Source organism: Lactuca serriola, chromosome 6 (assembly GCF_051521515.1).
Source record: "Lactuca serriola cultivar US96UC23 chromosome 6, Lser_US96UC23_V15, whole genome shotgun sequence".
In the NCBI taxonomy this organism is placed as follows: Eukaryota; Viridiplantae; Streptophyta; class Magnoliopsida; order Asterales; family Asteraceae; genus Lactuca; species Lactuca serriola.
The window spans coordinates 194281613-194301905 of record NC_136413.1 but is presented as its reverse complement, the minus strand read 5'-3'; the positions used below and the strand labels follow the sequence as shown (position 1 = coordinate 194301905).

At 36.5% G+C, this 20293-nt stretch overlaps 2 protein-coding genes and 1 long non-coding RNA gene across 4 annotated transcripts; all 3 read right to left on the bottom strand.

Annotated features, from left to right (window-relative positions):
- Nucleotides 1-3173: 3173 nt before the first annotated feature.
- Nucleotides 3174-4752, bottom strand: LOC145057700 (uncharacterized). Of its 2 annotated transcripts, none has more exons than XR_013686160.1 (3): nt 3867-4752; nt 3582-3663; nt 3174-3475 (listed from the first exon to the last, which is right to left on the bottom strand). It is a non-coding gene; the product is annotated as an uncharacterized LOC145057700 (long non-coding RNA). The 2 variants fall into 2 exon arrangements; XR_013686161.1 differs by having other exon boundaries at nt 3174-3393; nt 3867-4751.
- Nucleotides 4753-8592: 3840 nt separating this feature from the next.
- Nucleotides 8593-10147, bottom strand: LOC145060527 (uncharacterized). The gene is made up of 2 exons (XM_079008177.1): nt 9741-10147; nt 8593-8761 (listed from the first exon to the last, which is right to left on the bottom strand). Exons 1-2 carry the CDS (start codon nt 10145-10147, stop codon nt 8593-8595), a joined length of 576 nt encoding a protein of 191 aa, XP_078864303.1.
- Nucleotides 10148-12232: 2085 nt separating this feature from the next.
- On the bottom strand, nt 12233-13227 carry LOC145059347 (root allergen protein-like). The gene is made up of 2 exons (XM_079007202.1): nt 12965-13227; nt 12233-12790 (listed from the first exon to the last, which is right to left on the bottom strand). Exons 1-2 carry the CDS (start codon nt 13143-13145, stop codon nt 12495-12497), a joined length of 477 nt encoding a protein of 158 aa, XP_078863328.1. The 5' UTR covers nt 13146-13227; the 3' UTR covers nt 12233-12494.
- Between the last annotated feature and the right edge of the window lie 7066 nt (nt 13228-20293).

Sequence of the window (20293 nt, the reverse complement as noted above, 5' to 3'; positions counted from 1 at the left end):
AACTCCTTATTTGGGCCTTATTCCAATATCCATTTTCAAAACTGGCCCAAAACACTATTATTTAGAAAGCCCAACAAGGCCCAAGTCTAATTAGTCGAAGAGGTGGCCCAACTCGTAAAAGCCCAACAGGGGATCATATGCTGGGCATACCCCTCTGGTACGCGGGGCATACTCTGTCTCGCGTAGATTGAAAAACGAGGCCATTGACTTGGTATATGGGGTGTACTGCTCCCTACGCGGGGCGTACGCGAGTCTGTACTAAAACTCTCTTCAGTGCTTAATGGATTAAGCACTTAAGCCCATATTTCAGATCCATCAACCAAAAGTTTCTTAGAATCATAAAGTCCCAAACTTTATTACTTTCGACGTCTAGAAAGCTCTTAATCCATGGTCTTAATCCATTAAGACCTTTCTACTATATGCATGTGACATCTTAACCCATTGGGACCTCATTTTTATCACTTAGGACATCCATTAAGACCTTTCTATGTAGGAAATCTTCAAGGACACTTGGGACATGAAATGGTTCCTTAGAGCTAAAATGGCAAGATCTATAACATACATGCATAAAGTTTAAAGTTTTTTTTACCTTCTGGAGCATCTAGGGCAACAAGCAACTTCAGATCTACTAGCTTGTTCTTCTTCTCTAACTCCTTGATGCAACACCTTCTTCTGTCACTACTCAAAATATACTCTATAAGCTCATACACTCAAGGAAATGATTAGGGTTTGGGGAAAATGGCTCTAAACAGTGGAGGCTAAGGTAAGAGAGGGTTATGAGCTCATAAGGTTGTTTATATAACACTCAAACCCTAAATATTAGGGTTTCCACCTGACATGTGTACAGTGTACTAGGGCGTTCCTAGTACGCTCATCATACCTTATGTACACTTAGCATACTCTCTTGATTCCCAAAGTTGCAACTTTTAGCCCTTAGGGTTCTCATGGTTCGACTCTTTTAGCCCCCAGGGACTACAAATGACAAAATAATAATAAACTATAGGATTCGGAAATACCTGCAAAATCTCAGGATGTTCAGTCAGGATCCAATTATTAATTGGATGTTATTTTGTGATTGATAGTGCAAGGATTTTAGCGGATCTGCAACTAGACAAATTATCCGTGTGTTTCAGCTGTCCGAGGTAAGATTCCTCACTGTATTTAGCGGGTCGAAGGCACTAATGACGACCCATGGTTTGTTATGTAGGGTGCTAGATGTTTGTGTGACTCTTGCATGTGTATGTGCCTGTATGCTTACTGGGTGGGGCCCGATGATTATTCTGCAAGCTAGTATTTAGTTATGTGTATATGATTTGTATGTAGGTGAGGCCCGTTATGCGAGTTTGGGCGGGGTCGGTTATACTCAATGGGTGGGGCGGATTGCTTGTACAGTATGCTATTAACTTTGTGATTTTCGCATGTGTTTGTATGTTTATATAGTTATATGTTTTATATTGGCGGCGCCCGGTGTGTGACAGATCTGTATAACGAGTGGGGCTCGATGTCAGGCGGGACCCATTATGTGTTTATTTATGTATTATTGGTATGTGGTATTTTTGGGGAACTCACTATACTTTTGTGCTTACGGTTTTCAGTTTATGTTTCATGTACTTATGTTTTCAAAATAAGAGCTCATGATGATTGTAGAGCACACACCACTCGATTCTGTTTTCTATGATTTACTCTGATAATGATGATGTATTGATAAAACTTTGATTAAATTGGTTTTATGCAAATGATATGATTTACTGTTTTATTAATTTAAAAATTAAAATTTCCGAGTCTTATTTTTGGGACGTTACATACTCATTATCAACTAGATAATATAAAGGTATGGTGAACAGGTCGCAATGCTTGCCACACCTTTCCTTACCAAAATAACCAAGCTTTCTGCTAATAGTTGTTGATTGACAACTACTTTTACTGATCGTGTTAAGGGCCCAACTTGACTTTACCGCACGTGCATCGTTACTGATTTTGTTACAAATATCTTTGGATTTTATGCTATTACTATGTTTTTGAAATTATCTCTTTAGAATATATAACAAATGAGTTTTTATATCACTTTAGGAATGAAGATTGACTTTATACTTTCTTCAGAAAATGAGAAGTATGTTTTGAAATTTGGAACTTTAAAAATATTTAATAAAAAAATGCCTAAAATGACAACGCTTATTATAGTATGTATTGGAATTAACCATTTCAATGCTTTAATAGAGGGTATAACGGGAACCGACTAGTTGGGTAGTGAACTTTTTACAGGAGCTCTTGGGTTCAATATTTGAGTATAACATGGAACCTTACAGGGTTGGTTGACGCTTCTACTAAGATTTCAATAGTAAAGTATGCGCTTCTTGGGCTTAAAGAGATGCCTAGATTCATACACCGAGTGATACACATCCCCCAAAAGACGAAATTGCAATATCGCAAATAGAATCACCGGTAACGCAACCAAATTGGCCAGAATAATTGGCACCCATCTAAAATGCTCCTTATAAAGTAAAAAAAAAAAAAAAAAAAAAAAACCTTGCACCAAAAGCAATCATCATGGTCACGATCGAAAGAAAAGCGTCGCAAGACCCAACATCAGCTTTTTCGGTAACAACTCCAAGAAATCACGTTCAGCATAACGAGATGTGAGGATAGAGAGAAATACGAGGACCGAGGTTGAGAGAATACTAAAGAAAATGCATCTGCGATCACAAAGATAATAAGGGTTGGTTTTTGCTTACTACTAGAAAACTGGATAAATAGCTACAGCACAATCCGTAGCTATTTCGTAGCTATAAGCGGATAGCTACGGAATTGCTACGGAAAAATGGCTGTAGCATAATGGCCCGTGGCTAAATTATAGCTACGGATTAGCTACGGAACCGCTACAGAATAGTTACGGAAAATTCCGTAGCTACTATAGCTACAGAACAACTACGGAATAATATAGCTACGGAATTCTTACGGAATCGCTACGAGGCTAAATAGCTACGGACCTGAATAGCTACGGAATAGCTACGGATCCAAACAGCTACGGAATAGCTACGGACCTTAATAGCTACGGAAATCCATAGCTATTCCGTAGCTAACTTCGTTTTATTTATAAAAAAAAATTAAATTTAAAAATTTCCAATTTTTTTTGTCAAATACCACATTCAATTCACATTTGTTGATATCATATATACCCAAATCTATATTTTAATTATTTTTGTTGATATATAATTGTTTTTCATAATCTAAAATCATTATAATTAAAAAACATTGTAAAAGGACAATAGTGCCCTTAGTTCTAAATTCCAATACAACACACTTTCACAGCAAATTACTATTACTTTGATCGCTACTTCCATATTCATGTTTTTTGCAGCCTGTTAATACTTCCTTCCGATCATAGCCTCGCCTCTGTTGTCGCACATACAAGCATCAGGAACAAATATAATGTCAATTTCAGAAGACAAGGCAATGCTTGATGATTGATTATATACTACAACACACAAATGTAAGTCAGGAACAAATATAATGTCAATTTTCTATAATCTAAAAAGAAATGCAAAAACTTTCTTTAAAAAATATTACAAAAGAAATGCTACCTGAGTTTGCATATCATCTCTTGTAACAATCTGGGACATACATTTTCTTCAATCACAACTTGGATTTTATCATTTATGCCATCTGAAAGATATGAAAGAGCCCAACAAGCATATGTAAAAACTTCTTCATTTGAATGAATAAGTTTCTTTAAAGCTGGAAGTGTAGGTTTTATATATGAAAAGTCAAGACAAAATCAGAATCCAGAATTATCAATGTACCACAACAAATGTTGAAAAGATAGACCCAAAAACTATGTGGGTAGTTTGGTCTTTTCTGAAACGAACCTGACTGAAAGAAGGTTGTGGTTTTCCTCTACAAAAATTTGGAAGCTTCCATGTGGAGTTTCTCAAGATAGATAACTTTGCATGCTCATTTAATTGGAATAGTAGAGGAATCAAAGCACCTTGTGCAAGTACAAGGTCACGACATTTAGGGGAATCACCTGCAACATTCCTTAAAGCCCATACAACCTACCATGTACAAGATTCAACCCAACTACCGTGTGAACAAGAATCTGTGTGAATCTGTGATGTTAACTATTTCAGATATTGGATACATCTAGTTCAATTGTTTAGGTACAAGGATTGTAAATTTAAAGAAATCGTGTGTTAAGAATCATGAAAGAAAATGAAGAATATTTGCTTGATCTCAACTACTGTTATGAGCAATCAGGGACATGTTACTTTTGTATGTATTATGTAAGCGTTGTAAGAAACTAAACGAAACATACCAAATTAGAGAGAAATCAGAGCTGTAAGCGACAAACCGGAGCGATCAGAAGACACGAAACAAAAATCGAAATTTAGGAGAAAGAGAAATTAGGAATCAAATTACCCTTGAAGCCTTGAATGATCTCGTCTGACTTCTGTCATGTGGAATGATCGATTAGAAGATGAAGAAGAGAGGATCGAAGGAGAGGGTTTGCCGACCTTGTCTATCCTCATCATCGACCCTGTCCAAGCTTCATCTTGTCGGCTGAGTAAGCCTCATCGGTTGGCGGAGTAAGCTTCATCGGCTAGAAGATGAAGAAGAGAGGATCGAAGGAGAGCGTATGACGAGTGGGAGGTGCGACTGAGAAGCGGGAAAGCAAATGAAGGAAAGGAGAAAAGAGGGGCCGATAAGTGGAGGCGGAAAAAAATGCGTAACCCTAAAGAAGAGTCGGCCAAAAAAAAAGAAAAAAAGGAGACAGTAGGACTCGAACTCGGGACAACTCCAGATATAACCCACAACATTACCAAACGGCCGGGAATGCCTCATCCGGAAGATCATTGTCTACAATTATATTTGTTCACTTACAATTCCGTTATTATTAATATTTTTGTTATTATTATTATTATTATTATTATTATTATTATTATTATTATTATTATCATCATCATCATCATCATCATCATCATCATCATCATCATCATCATCATCATAATTATTATTATTATTATTATTATTATTATTATTATCACCACCATCACTACCATCAGGGGTGTAGCCAAGGCCTACTCACACAAAATTAAGGTTATATATCTGGTATTTATAATATATATTTTTGATGAATAAAAGGAATTACAATTGTGATACGACCTATTCCATTTAAAACTTGAACTTAGTAGAAGGGAATACATGGTTGTGTATGGTGATGGTGATGGTGGTGATGATGATGGTGATGGTGATGGTGATGGTGATGGTGATGGTGATGGTGATGGTGACGGTGAGGATGATGTTGGTAATGGTGATGGTGATGGTGATGTTGTTGCTGATGATGATCATGATGATGGTGATGATGATGATGATGATGGTGATGATGATGATGATGATGATGTTGATGATGATGATGATGATGATGGTGATGATGATGTTGGTGATAGTGATGGTGATGGTGATGATGATGGTGATGATGGTGATGGTGATGATGGTGATGGTGATGGTGATGATGGTAATGGTGATGATGATGGTGGTGGTGGTGATGATGATGGTGATGATGATGATGATGATGGTGACGATAGTGATGGTGATGATGGTGATGATGATGATGGTGGTGGTAGTGGAGGTGGTGGTGGTGATGATGATGATGATGATGGTGATGAGGATGATGATGATGAGGATGATGATGGCGATGATGATGATGGTGGTGGTGATTGTGTGTGTGTGGGTGTCTCGGCCGAAACAAGAGGAGGGAGTGAGATGAGTTGACATGCATGGGAACATGAGAAGGATGCATGGATGCCCTATGTACAATTATGAGGTGGCACCATTAAAAGTCAACTCTTCTTCCCTTTTTTTGTAGTTGGGCCAAGAGAGAGAAGGGAAAGAAAGGCTTGGCCCTTTTGTGCTAGAGTCCATAATATAGAGCCCAAATTAATGGTTTTTTGGCCCATTGGGCCTTTTAGAGAAATTCATGGCCCAATATACATCAAGGGATGAGTTTTATGGCCCATTAGGGCTAATTAGATTTGTTATGGCCTAATAAGGCCCATTAAAGATAACCTAGTTCATTTTAGGCTTATAAGGCCCAAAATGTTAAGTTTCATGAAAATGGGTCCAATTAGGGCCCATTTAAGAGTTTTAAGCTCTAAATAGTCAAATTGGAAGCTTATTGGTCCATCAGGCCCAATAAGGAAATCCTAGTCCAAAATGGACATAAACTGGGATTTTTAGAGTTTCCAGCCTTTTGTTGACTATTTGGATGTTTGTATGAAGTGTTTGATGGAAATTTGTTGTCATTGAATAAGCACCATACTTGCTTTCAAGTTTTAGCTACAATGTTATCTTTGTTAAGGGTTTTACAAGGCATCAGAATTCCTAGTTGTGACAGATGGTGACGATGGTGATGATGATGGTGATGATTGTGGTGGTGATGGCGATGATGGTGATGATGATGGTGATGGTGATGGTGATAGTGATGGTGATGGTGATGGTGATTATGATGGTGATGATCGTGGTGGTGGTGGTGGTGATGATGATGATGATGATGATGGTCGTGGTGGTGATGATGGTGATGGTGATGATGGTGATGATGATAATGATGATGGTGGTGGTGATGATGATGATAGTGGTGTGGTGGTGATGATGATGGTGATGGTGATGGTGATGTTGGTGATGGTGATGGTGATGGCGATGGCGATGGCAATGGTGATGGTGTTGGTGATGATGATGATGATGGTGGTGGTGGTGGTGATGATGATGATGATGATGGTGGTGATGGTGATGGTTGTGGTGATGATGATGATGATGGTGGTGGTAGTGGTGATGATGATGATGATGGTGATGGTGATGGTGATGATGATGGTGATGGTGGTGATGGTGATGTTGGTGATGATGGTGATGATGATGATGATGGTGGTGATGGTGGTGATCATGATGCTTATAATGATGACGACGATGATGATGTAGGTATACGTGTTTATGAGATGTATGTGTATGTATTCATAAGCACTATAATGTTAAACCATTAAACGAGCAAATGGATCCCGTATGTGCACACGACTTTATAAATAATATTAATAGCTATAAATTGGTGAAAATATACATAATTATGTATAATAGAGGTGTGAAAAAAACGAAGTTTGGTGCCCGAAAATTGAAAATAAGAAAAATCCGTAGCTAATCCGTAGCTATTTTGCTACGGATTAGCTACAGAATTCTAACGGAAAGCATATTCTGTAGCTAATAGCTACGGAATATGCTTTCCGTTAGAATTCCGTAGTTAATCTGTAGCAAAATAGCTACAGATTAGCTACGGATTTTTCTTATTTTCGATTTTTCGGGCACCAAACTTCGTTTTTTTCGCACCGTTTTTTTCACACCTCTATTATACATGATTATCTATATTTTCACCAATTTATAGCTATTAATATCATTTATAAAGTCGTGTGCACATAAGAGATCCATTTGCTCGTTTAATGATTTAACACTATAATGCTTATGAATACGTACACATACATCTCATAAACACGTATACATGTACACATATGCCACAACTCATTCATGTATATAAATATACATATACAAACATAATCCATCACAAGTTGGTGAAAAGTATAGGCATTACAATGTTAAACTGTGAAACGAGTACTTGATCCCGAAGGGGCACATAACTTTATGAACGATATTAATAGATACAAGTAGGTGAAAGTATAGATAATCATGTGTAGTAGAGGTGTGAAAAAAACGAAGCGAAAAAAACGATGTTTGGTGCCCAAAAAATCGAAAATAAGAAACATCCGTAGCTAATTAGCTACGGATTAGCTACGGAATTTTCTTATTTTTGATTTTTCGGGCATCAAACTTCGTTTTTTTTCGCTCCGTTTTTCACACCTCTATTATACATTATTATCTATATTTTTTCACCAACTTATAGCTATTAATAGCATTCATAAAATTGTGTGCACATACGAGATCCATTACTCGTTTAGTGGTTTAACACTATAATGCTTATGAATACGTTCACATACATCTCACAAACACGTATACATACACATATACACATACACATATACCACAACTCATTCATGTGTATAAATATACATATACAAACATAATCCATCACAAGTTGGTGAAAAGTACAATGTTAAACTGTGAAACGAGTACTTGATCCCGAAGGGGTACACAACCTTATGAACGATATTAATAGCTACAAGTTGGTGAAAATATATATAATTATATATAGTAGAGGTGTGAAAATAACGATGCGAAAAAAACGACGTTTGGTGCTCGTAAAATCGAAAATAAGATAAATTCGTAGCCAATCCGTAGCTACTTAGCTACGGATTAGCTACGGAAATCTAACGGAAAACATACTCCGTAGCTAATTCGTAGGTAATTAGTATCCGTAGGTATTCTGTAGCCATTCCGTAGCTAATTAGCTACGGAATAGCTACGGATTTTGCATCTGTAGCTATTCTGTAGCTATTCCGTAGTTATTCCATAGCTATTTCGTTACTAAACTAGGGCATCCCATTCTGTAGCTGATCCGTAGCGATTCCGTAGCTAATTAGCTACGGAAAATTTCCGTAGCTATTTTCCGTAGAAAAATGCCATGTTTTCTAGTAGTGGCTGGAAAAATGGGATCCCAGTGTCGTGGTTGTACCCACCAAGAAGTGTGAAAGCAGCAGCAATACAATGGTTGCAATAAGCGTTGCCACCACCATACATTGAGAAGCTGTATTCTTCATCCAATTCTTGCCTTTTTTAACTAGTTTTTCATGGTTTATTGTAAATAAGTCGTATGGTTCCTCTCCATCGTTGTTCTTACATTTTCTGTAACTAGGAGGGATCATCCGCTCGACCTCCTGCAAGACATAGACAATGATTCATGTTTATTATGGAAAACTATAGGGAATGACATTGTACTTTTACTCTTGTTCTTAATATGGGTAACGTACTTTGCTTTTTACACATAATATTAACTTACTAACTTTTCTTTACTAATAACAACAATATGTAATGTATATCTTACCTATAATAACTAAGTACTTGTATGAAATAATAAGTTATTTTCTATTATGGGTAATGAAATATAACTACATGTATTGTAAATGTAAAGAAACTAAAGTATGCCGCAATTATGAGTTACATATTGCTTTATTATGAATAAATAAATATGGGTGCATTGCTATTAAGCCTATTATGGATATATAAATGTGAGCACATTGTATATATTGATAAAAGAAGAAATATTTCTTGCTATTTCTACGAACTTGTCCTTTTTCATTAACGCTCAAATATTGTTTCTTTGGGCATAATTTAGTGATTTAATTCTCAAATACGACAGCCCTTCCAGAATGAAACATATTTTTTCCTTAGTTTACTGATTTAAATCTCAATTGTATGAAAGATACGATAAAGTGTTGTTTCGACAAAAGCTGTTTAAAATCATATTCAGAGAATGACACCACGCTTGGAAAGACGGAAGACGAACAACAACACAGGAACATATATAAGAAGTTATGACTTAATAGGGGAACCCTTAGGATCTAACCTTAAATGCTATTTCGGTCGTTCTATATAAATTACAAAATGAAAACACTCATATATAGTTTACAAGATTAAAAGTCTTATCCTTATTAAGTTGTTGAGTTACAAAGAAAAAATACCAAAGCTATTAGATATAATAACATGTTGGCATCCAAGTTGATAGTACGGGCATATAAAGAAAGAAAGACCATTCATAATCTTGAAAGGAAAGACTCACATTGAACCAGAATAACTCTCGTTGCATTTGTAGAGCAATTCCCGACACATTCTCAAGTCGTTTCGGCTTAGCAGTTTTGAAAACTAAATGCAACATATTATTGCCATTTTTTTCTTTAATAGGAGTTATCATATCTTTCATGGATCCAATCACATATAGCAAATTATAGATGTTTGCATGGCGGCGTTTAATAGCTATGTCATTTACCTTCCATATTAGATCCGGATATGACCGAATAAGCTTGATTATAAACCTTGTGTTGCCCGCTTTTGCAGCACAAAAAAGTACTTGGGAATCGTAAATTTTCACTATACCTTCCTGGCGTTTAACTTCCATAGGTGGCCCACGAATTATATCATCAATCTCTTTCTTGGGCATTATTACAATTCTTCTCCAAAGTTCACTTAATAATTGATGGGCGTCACTTTCCTCTTCCGCATGACCCACGTGCACATGAAAAACTGCAAAAGCTAAGAGCAACAACTAAGAAGACCATCAAACCACATAGTGTCAATAAAATTAATGGATTAAGCTCTTTATTAAGGGTCCATTTCTTATATATGACATTAAACGACCTTGTACCACGCTTGGTTAGCAACGGACATTGGACTCGTGTCAGTGGGACAAAAATTTATAATTTTTAGTCCCATCAAAGACCGAACAAGGAGGGACACATAGACTTCTTTAATTGGCAATCGCATTTTCAACCCAATTGTAGTTATTAATCAATTTCGTTATACTTTATCTCTAATGGCGTCAGGGCCGGCCCTAGCATTTTAAGGGCCTTGTGCGATTCATCAAATTTAGGCCCTAAAAGTATTGTCACTATATCCATAAATGACAGTTTCATCGGTTATGCTTGAATAATATTGAAAAAAGTTCTTTTAATTTTAAAAATCATGTTTAAATGTTACCATTCCCCTTAGCCTAAAAGCTAAATAATCAAAAGAATATTGGAAAGGTTCTTTTGATTATAAAAATCATGTTTAAATGTTACCACTCCCCTTAGCCCAAAGGCTAAATAACCAAGATACAACAGCAAACAGCTAACAAAATGAACTTATATGGTTAGAACATAAAAAGAAAGCAAAAACGCTTGATGCAAATTTCTCTTAGAAATCAACAGCTCGCAAGTAAAATCTAGAGAGATATGTTGATATATTATCAAAATAAATTCAAAACATAGCAATTAGCACAGATGATCCATTCATTAAAGAATTAAATTTCTTTTTAACTAGACATCATCAGTTAATATGATTAGCAAGAAAAATCAGTATACATCAAATTAAAATTAGATTGCAATTAAAAAGAACATATAACAAAGAAGCAATTTGAAAAACCAATGAGGGAAAGAGTGTGCAGACAAGAGATATTGTTTCAATAACATTGTGGATGTAAAAGACTAAAACACATAAATTTTTTGTATTTGGTGTTTACCGATGAGAAAATAGGACCGAAATAGTCGACTAAAATTGAAGCAACACTGCATCAAATATAAATTACAAAGATTGAAGAACTAGTTTGAGGGGTAAGGAACCACAAGACATGAACTAATAATGATGGAGTCACCGAGAATCGAGATGGTAATATGGTAGACTTAGAGAAAGAATATTTTAGACTGCTGCGAAGGATTCAAATCGATTCGGTTGTCATCATTCTTTTTTGCAACTTTCCTCTGTTGCGTATCAACGTATGATAGAGTATCGTAAGAATTTATGAGAATCGAGATGGAAATATCATAATCACTATCAATGAGAATGAAGGAACCAAAGCATCGTTTGCTTTTCCCGAAATTTTTCCCGCTTCCGTTCTTTACTCTCGCCTGGTACATCTTGATAAGGGGTCAATGAGTACTCGGCCGAGTAATCGACCATCAACGAGCTTTACAACACTGAATTTCGTTGATATGTGTATTATAACATCTCACTTCTATTTCTTTCTTTTACATCATTGTACTTCTAATATTTTTTGTTAACATAGTACGTTCAAAAATCTATCCAATTATAACATCATACTTCCATTGTTTTTCTTATTAAGACATTATATATTCAAAAGTTTACTCGATTATGCCGGTGAATTTCTTTGTATTTTGCCGACATTGCCATAGTTGGGTAGATTACAATTTTTGGTGTTTGTTTTTCTTATTAAAAGACATTATATATTCATAAGTTTACTCGATTATGCCGGTGAATTTTTTTGTATTTTGCCGACATTGCCATAGTTGGGTAGATTACAATTTTTGGTGTTATACCAAATAAAATGGAATTATGATGGCATCTATCAAACATTTCAATATCTAGCATAAATAGATAAAAGATAGATATTATGCTTTCAAGTTTTTTTTTTTCTTTTTTTTTTTTATATATATAGAATTTTTCATAACCATCAGTTCATACAATGTAACCTTTCACATCCTTCAAATATTTTATACAAAAAGAAGAAATCTAAATAGTTGTTCACACATCGTAAAATACTTTTTGGTTACCGATAATTATTGATTTCGTCTCTAAGTACAAGATTATTCAATATGTTACCCAAATATATAACTAATGGCCTTCTCTTATTATGATATATGATACAGAAACACAGTACAGCAGATGTAGAACACAACAGGACTAAAGTCCATTTATTTTTGGCAAAAGAGAAGGAACTAGTCCAAAACATGCAACATAAAACACTTCCATCGATACCTCAAGACATAACACCTTCATTCGAGATCGATAAATCAGTAAGCATTAGGATTGGCATTGATATGGGCCTCCACCGCCTTAAAAGTTTTGGTAAAAGATTCTTTTGTAAGCTTGACCTGATCATCTGTGAGCTTATTATCGCCTTTGCATTTATTCACAATGGTATGTTTGTACGTGGATCCCCCATCAGCTGAAGGTATAAACTTTACATGATGAGTGGCAGAGTCTAATACATCCGTCAAAACGTCTCCTTCGAAGATCGTGTAGCTTAGACTAAGGTTTTCTTCGTCAATAGTATCAATCTTAGATTTTCCACTCGTAAATGGAAGACCTGCATCATGAACGAGAAAACTTTACTTATATATATGTTTAATCCTACCATGAAGAGTAGATATCTGAAATAAAAAAGGGTATTCTTGAGAGAATTTGGGTCTCCAAAGACTTCTTTTGTTGATGACAATGAACAAGGGCATATATAGAAATTACATGCATAAAGCTTACTAACCATCGCCAAAAGTGATATTCCTGACAGTTCCAGGACCTCCATCACCTTTGATAATTTCAACTGATTTATATGTTTCAGGATCGACCTTGTGTGCGAGCTTGTCGAAGTCATGGTAAGCCTTGAAAAGCTTAGGAGCAGGAACCGTGGATTGGATTTCAACATCAATATTAAAGAGAGTCATTCTTGTAGCTTCAAGTAAAATGTTTGACAATTTTTCTTTTGTGTTCAAGAAAATGGATGATTTTGTATGGATGAAATGTTTATCTTCTTGCGATACGTATTTATAGGCTGCTCTGAATGAAGTTTGCACTTGTTATGAGTTTGTTTTACGCCCACCAATATTGAATCGTCCAATTTTAATGATTTGGATTGTTGGTTTACTACACCGACTCCCCTCTGAGCAACACGTGTGGGATGCATTTTTTAGATTTTTTCCAGAGAATTTAGTATTGTTATGAATTTTAAGGTTATCGGGAAATTATCATATAATTGAAAATTATAGATAACTTTGCCATATCTGAATCTCGAAATTCGGGATTTCAAAAAAGAACAAAGAAATTACTCGGAACGGGTCATCCTAGAATTATCATAACTGAAAATTATAGATCATTTCGAGTCATTTCAATTAATTGATATTTCATATTCTAAAAATAATCAACAAGTTTGGAATGTAACATTTTGAACAAATAAAAAAAATTGTTATGTAAAAAAAATATACATTTTTTTTCGTATTGACATATCTGATCAATTTGAGAAATATTTGGTCATTTAATAAATTCTAATAAAAAGTTAAATAAACATAGCAAAATGGAAGTATATTTATTTAAAAACCAACCCCGCGACCAATAAGGTTAACTAAGGGAGTTGATCCCTTGATGTTCCTGGTGTAACATCCCAAAAATACTAATAAAATTTTCATTTTCAAACGACCAAGAACCATACAATCATTTGTTTAAAAACCAACCAATGTTTAAATTTATTCCAAGTATCAGAGTAAATCAAAACAGATAATACGGAAATAAACTCTAAGGAATGTAGTGCAATCACGTCGGGTCATGCCCATTGGAACCAGAAGTACCTAAATTATTAAAACCATAAAACCGTAAGCACAAAGTTAAACGAGTTCCCAAAAATACCACATATGATACATATAAATGGGCCCAACCTAGGGGTGTATATCAACCATACATGAACGTTGTGATACAACCATAGTCTTACAATCACTTCCAGATTACAACCTAACTGTAACCTTTCTGTCATGATCCAACCATGGTCTTCCATGCAAGTCACAATGACAAACAAGTGTTGTGATCCAACCACAGTCTTTCATACAAGTGTCATGATCCAACCACAGTCTTTCAAGCAAGAGTACAAGTGATAATCTAGCAACCTACATAGTATAGTGAGAAGACTCACCCCGTAGACGTTGTCCACCACTAACAACCCTTACATCTAATGAATGGGTGCTATACACCTCCTTATAAACCACACAAGATAAACCCTTAGTCCAACTTCTAAAAAAAAGCTAATTGACCGAAAGTTAACCAAGTCAAAAGTCAATGGTCAAAGTTAAAGCCAACTTTAGATGGTTGCCACGTTGTGGCCATCCTTAGCTACGTCGTGGCGGCTTCTCGACAAAACAATCGAGCGAACCTTAGTCCCCAAGTTGTGGCGAGCAAACTGCGACGTCGTGCAAATTAGGCTCTCACAGCCTAATGGATTAAGCTCTCAATCCATTAATCCACTCTATTCCAACTTTCCAGAAAGCGTCCTAAGGTCCAACACAAAATAAAAGTCGATGTTTTTCAGTTATGCATGTCCAATGCAAGTCTAGCACTCAAAGTAAGTAAAAAATGGAAATGTGATACAAAATTCACAAACCACATTCAACTCTTAGATCCATAAGATATAATGCCTATGTGACTTGGAAGAACCATAAGGTTGCTATTTGCTAACTTTATTCCTTCCATTCACTTAACCAAAACCATGGACCAAAAACATATTAAGTGACCTAATATTAGGTCTAAGGATTTAATGAGCAAGGTGAAGACTTTATACCTCCAAATGATCAGAAATGAAGTGAAGATACAAGATCCAAGATGGAACCGAGCACACAAACACCAATATGAGCACATTTTTCTTTCAATCTTCACAAAGTTGGCTTCACACACACAAAAAAACATATGGAGGCTAGATTTTGGATGGGATAAGATCCCAGAGGGTGGAGGCTACCAAACGAGGCAACCCTAAGAGTTAGTGCCCTTAAATAGGGCACCAATCCCGAAAATTAACGTTTTAGCCCAAACATGTCTCCACATCGTGGGAGGCTAAATGAAATATGCATCCAACCGGGCTATGCCACTTCATGGTGTTCCTCCTTAACGTTGTTGCCTTCCAAAACTCATAAATTAATAAAAAATTCAAACCTCAAAGATTTGGATGTTACACTCGGTCACCCACGAGACAACCCACCTTAGCATGAAATTCATATATATGATGTTATAAAAGTTTCTTGAACACCATATAATCAATCCTTTGATGACTAATAATTTTCAAAAACTAAATAACAAAGAAGATATATATATATATATATATATATATATATATATATATATATATATATATATATATGGGATGGTTCAAATGAAGACAGTAAATAAAATGAGGACGTGAAGACACTACTTTTATGTTATTATTTGTAACACCCATAAAAATTCAAGGCAATTTAAACTTTTAAAACATTTCAAATCCATTAAAAATTACAAACTTGTTTTCAAAATGTATCATATCAGAGTATCCCAGAAAAAAATTCATAAAAAGTGAGGAGTTGTACGATCACGCCTTTGCCTTGCCCCGATCCCCTGAAGTACCTGAAACAATAAACTGAAACTGTAAGCCCAAAAGCTTAGTAAGTTCCCTCAAAATACCAATACACATACAGTCTACATAACCATGTTAGCAACATCATATCATAACAAACTGAACAGAATGTAACGGGTCTATAGCTTTACCGACTGGATTACCCTATGGGTGCACATTGTGAGTCTGGATTGCCTTGCGGGCCCACAAGTCACATCTGGCTTGCCATCGAGCCCACAATACGAGACCCCCTTAGCTCGTAACTGGAATGCTCTTGGGTTTGTTAGTTTCCGCACGAAAGCAAGAGCATTCCAGATGACACTGGAAGCTACTAAAGATGAAGCTGATGTCACTTTAGTTACCTTTCTCGTTCACGAATTGCCTGCCCAAATTTTATTTGATTCTGGAGCCACCTACTCCTTTATTTCGCATGAATTTGGTAGAAAACTAGATTTGCCTGTCGATAGACTAGATAATGATTTATTAGTCGAAGTTGCTAATGGCAAGTTGGTACCTGTTAGCCATCGTATGAAAAACATCTTAATTGACTTGAATGGGAATAAATTTCACGAGAAATTATTGCCTATTAAACTTAACTGTTTCGACATCGTGCTTGGAATGGATTGGCTTAGTGCCAATGACGCCGAGATATTGTGCAAGAAGAAGATAGTCAAAGTAAACCTGCCTGGGAAAGAGTCGTTTATGGTGTATGGAGATAAACGCAGAGTAAATTCTGGAATCATTTCATTGATGAAAGCTAGAAAGTGTTTAGCCAAAGGATGTACATCGTATCTAGCATTCGTGATCGATGCTAAGAAGGAGAAAAAGAAGATGCAGAGCATTCCCGTCGTGTGTGATTATCCGGGAGTATTTCCCGAAGATCTTCCCTGATTACCGCCTGATCAACAAGTAGAATTTCGTATTGACTTGTTACCAGGGACGACACCAATAGCAAAAGCACCTTACCGATTAGCACCGACGGAGATGAAGGAGCTGATGATGCAACTTTAGGAGTTATTGGACAAAGGTTTCATAAGACCTAGTTCATCACCCTAGGGAGCTCCGGTGTTATTCGTAAAGAAGAAAGATGGAAGTATGAGAATGTGCATTGATTACAGAGAGTTAAAAAAGGCAATAATAAAGAATAGATATCCGTTGCCGAGGATTGATGACCTGTTCGATCAACTACAAGGTTCAAGTTATTTTTCAAAGATCGAACTAAGGTCAGGATATCATCAGCTAAAGGTGAAAGAGCATGATATAGAGAAGACTGCATTCAGAACACGATATGGATACTATGAGTTTTTAGTTATGTCGTTTGGACTAACCAATGCTCCAGCAGCATTCATGGATTTAATGAACAGGGTTTATAATCCGTTCCTAGATAAATCTGTGATAGTGTTCATAGATGACATTCTGATTTATTCGAAAAGCCAAGAAGAGCATGGCAGACAATTACGAGAAGTGTTGGAAGTCTTGAGGAAGGAGAAGTTGTATGCTAAGTTCTCCAAATGTGATTTTTGGATTCAAGAAGTCCAATTCTTGGGTCACGTGGTCAACCAAGAAGGGATAATGGTTGATCCAGCAAAGTTTGAAGCTGTAATGAAGTGGGAACAACCGAAAAGTCCCACGGAGATCCGAAGCTTTGTAGGATTAGCCGGATATTACCAAAGGTTTATCCAAGGCTTTTCTTCGATCGCTAGTCCATTGACAACTTTGACCCACAAAGGAGCTACTTATGCTTGGAGTGATAAGCATAAAGAAGCATTCAAGAAGCTAAAGAAGAAACTATGCGAGGCACCAATACTTTCTCTACCCAATGGAGTTGAAGACTTCGCTGTTTATAGCGATGCGTCTGGGGTTGGATTGGGTTGTGTTTTGACCCAAAGAGATAAGGTGATCGTGTATGCATCTCGACAGCTGAAAGATCATGAAAAGAACTACCCGACTCATGATTTGGAGTTGGTAACGGTAGTTTTCGCTCTAAAAATATGGAGGCATTACCTCTATGGCACGAAGTGCAAACTTTTCATTGATCATAAGAGTCTCCAATATCTCTTTAGTCAGAAAGAATTGAATATGAGGCAACGACGCTGGCTAGAATTACTTAAGGACTACGACTGTGAGATACTTTACCACCCCGGTAAAGCAAATTTTGTTGCTGATGCTCTCAGTCGGAAAGTCAATCTTGAAAGAAAAAGGCCAAGAACGTTGAGAATAGAAGTTGTCTCGACAATTGTGGAGAGTATAAAGAAAGCTCAAGGGGAAGCTTCTGGGAAGAATGATCGAAAGGAGGAACATTTGGGCAAAATGTTGGTGTTCGGTGTAAACAGTCATGGACTGAAGGTGTTCCAAGATCGGATCTGGATACCTAAGACAGGAGGAGTCATAGATCTTCTGATGGAAGAAGATCACAAAACTATCTACTCGATTCATCCTAGTAGCACTAAAATGTATAGGGACCTAAAACCCTACTACTGGTGGCCGATGATGAAGCTTGACGTTGCAAAGTATGTGGCCGAGTTTGTGACTTGTGCGAGAGTCAAGACACAACATCAGAAACCATATGGGAGTTTAGAACCTTTACATGTGCCTATGGGTAAACGGGAAGACATTACTATGGATTTTGTCACTAAACTACCCAGAACAAAGAATGGTCACGACATGATTTGGGTGACCGTTGATCCATTCACTAAGAGTGTGCATTTCATAGAGGCCAAGGAGAAATGGTCTATGGATAAGCTTGCAAATTCTTACATGAAGGAAATTGTGAGGCTTCACAGTGTTCCGTTAACGATTATGTCAGATCGTGACAGCCGTTTCACCTCACGATTTTGGAAAAGTCTACAAGAGGAATTGGGTACCAAGTTGTGTTTGAGTACAACTTACCATCCACAGACTGATGGTCAGATCGAACGGACGATACAAACACTTGAAGATATGCTGAGAGCATGTACCCTGGAATTCCAAGGTAATTGGGATGAACATTTACCTTTGGTAGAATTTTCCTATAATAATAGTTTCCACTCGAGCATAAAGATGGCACCTTATCAAGCTTTGTACAGACATAAGTGTCGTACACCGTCTTGTTGGCTTGAGGCTGGGGAAAAGCAGTTTATGGGACCGGAGATAGTCCATCAAACTGCTGAAAAGTTGAAAAGAATTAGGGAGAGAATGTTAGCAGCTCAGGATCGTCAAAAGAGATATGTTGACAACAAGCGAAGACCGATGAATTTTGAAGTTGGAGATTCGGTTTTGCTTAAAGTCTCGCCGTGGAAGGGACTTATAAGATTTGGTAAAAGGGGAAAGTTGAGTCCAAGGTTTATTGGACCGTTTAAAGTTCTTCAGAGGATTTGGAACCAAGCTTACAAGCTCGAACTACCATAAGAACTGAATGGAATTCATAACACTTTCCATGTGTGTTATTTGAGGAAGTTCACGGGAGAAGTTCCTGACATAATTCCACTTTCGGAGTTAAGAATCGATGAGAACAAAAGGTTGATTGAAGAACGAGAGGTAATCGTTGACCGAAAGACTAAGAAGTTGCGATGCAAGATGGTCGAGTTAGTGCTTGTCCGATGGAAACACACGAATGGGCCAAATCTCACCTGGGAGACGGAGAGTGACATGATGAGTCGCTACCCGGAATTGTTTGTTGATGTGTGATTCCGGGGACAAAATCATTCTAAGGTGGAGAGAATTGTAACGCCTGTGTTTCTGGGCTTGTCATTAATTTTGATATAATAGTCTAGGTTAACCTTTGTAACCCCTTTTGAAATAATAGAAGTGTATTATTTGAGTATTATGTGTTTTGTGCTTAATTGTGTGTCTTAATTTAATTAAGAATAAAAATAAGCATCAAAATGGAATTCTAGATAAAGCCGATATCTATGGATAACGTTGTAGTATTTGAAACGAGGTTTCCGAATATATATAAAGAATGTCTAAATCCGAGTTATAACGAATAAGTTATGACCTGTCGAATTTTCGCAATAGAACCGACACGACGCTGAATGATGTAAAATACGAAATTAAGAAAGAAAGATATTTAAACTTAGTAATCTAAACCAAAGTCGTAGAGTTCGTTAAACCGAGAGCGTGCATAAAAAGAACGCCCAAATCTGACTTTGTATGAGGAAGTTATGATTTTTCCGAAGTTTCGACTTAACAGTATGCAGCCCGAATCCTCGATTTGAGATCGAGTGATTTTTAGCCGAAACAATCTAAACGAGAATCGAAGATCTCATTAATAGTAGTGAAACGATAAAAAGATAGGCAAAAGCGGACGTCAGATGAAGAAGTTATGAATTTATAACGGAGTTTTCCTGTCCCGGCCTACTAAAAATAATATAAAAGTAATATATTAATAATATATTAAATTTAAACTCAAAATTAGCCAACGGAGTCTAAACGAGAGTTGTAGAGCATATTCTCACCTTCGCGTCGATATAAAGAACGTCTAAAACGCAG

What these genes read in the sequence shown, in the direction of transcription:
- LOC145060527 (XM_079008177.1), bottom strand. Translation starts at nt 10,147, where the DNA reads ATGCCCAAGAAAGAGATTGATGATATAATTCGTGGGCCACCTATGGAA. An exon ending in TCCTTTCAAGATTATGAATG is followed by an intron (nt 8,762 to 9,740) that starts GTCTTTCTTTCT and finishes TAGTTAAAAAAG; the next exon opens with GCAAGAATTGGATGAAGAAT.
- LOC145059347 (XM_079007202.1), bottom strand. Translation starts at nt 13,145, where the DNA reads ATGACTCTCTTTAATATTGATGTTGAAATCCAATCCACGGTTCCTGCT. An exon ending in GAATATCACTTTTGGCGATG is followed by an intron (nt 12,791 to 12,964) that starts GTTAGTAAGCTT and finishes TTCATGATGCAG; the next exon opens with GTCTTCCATTTACGAGTGGA.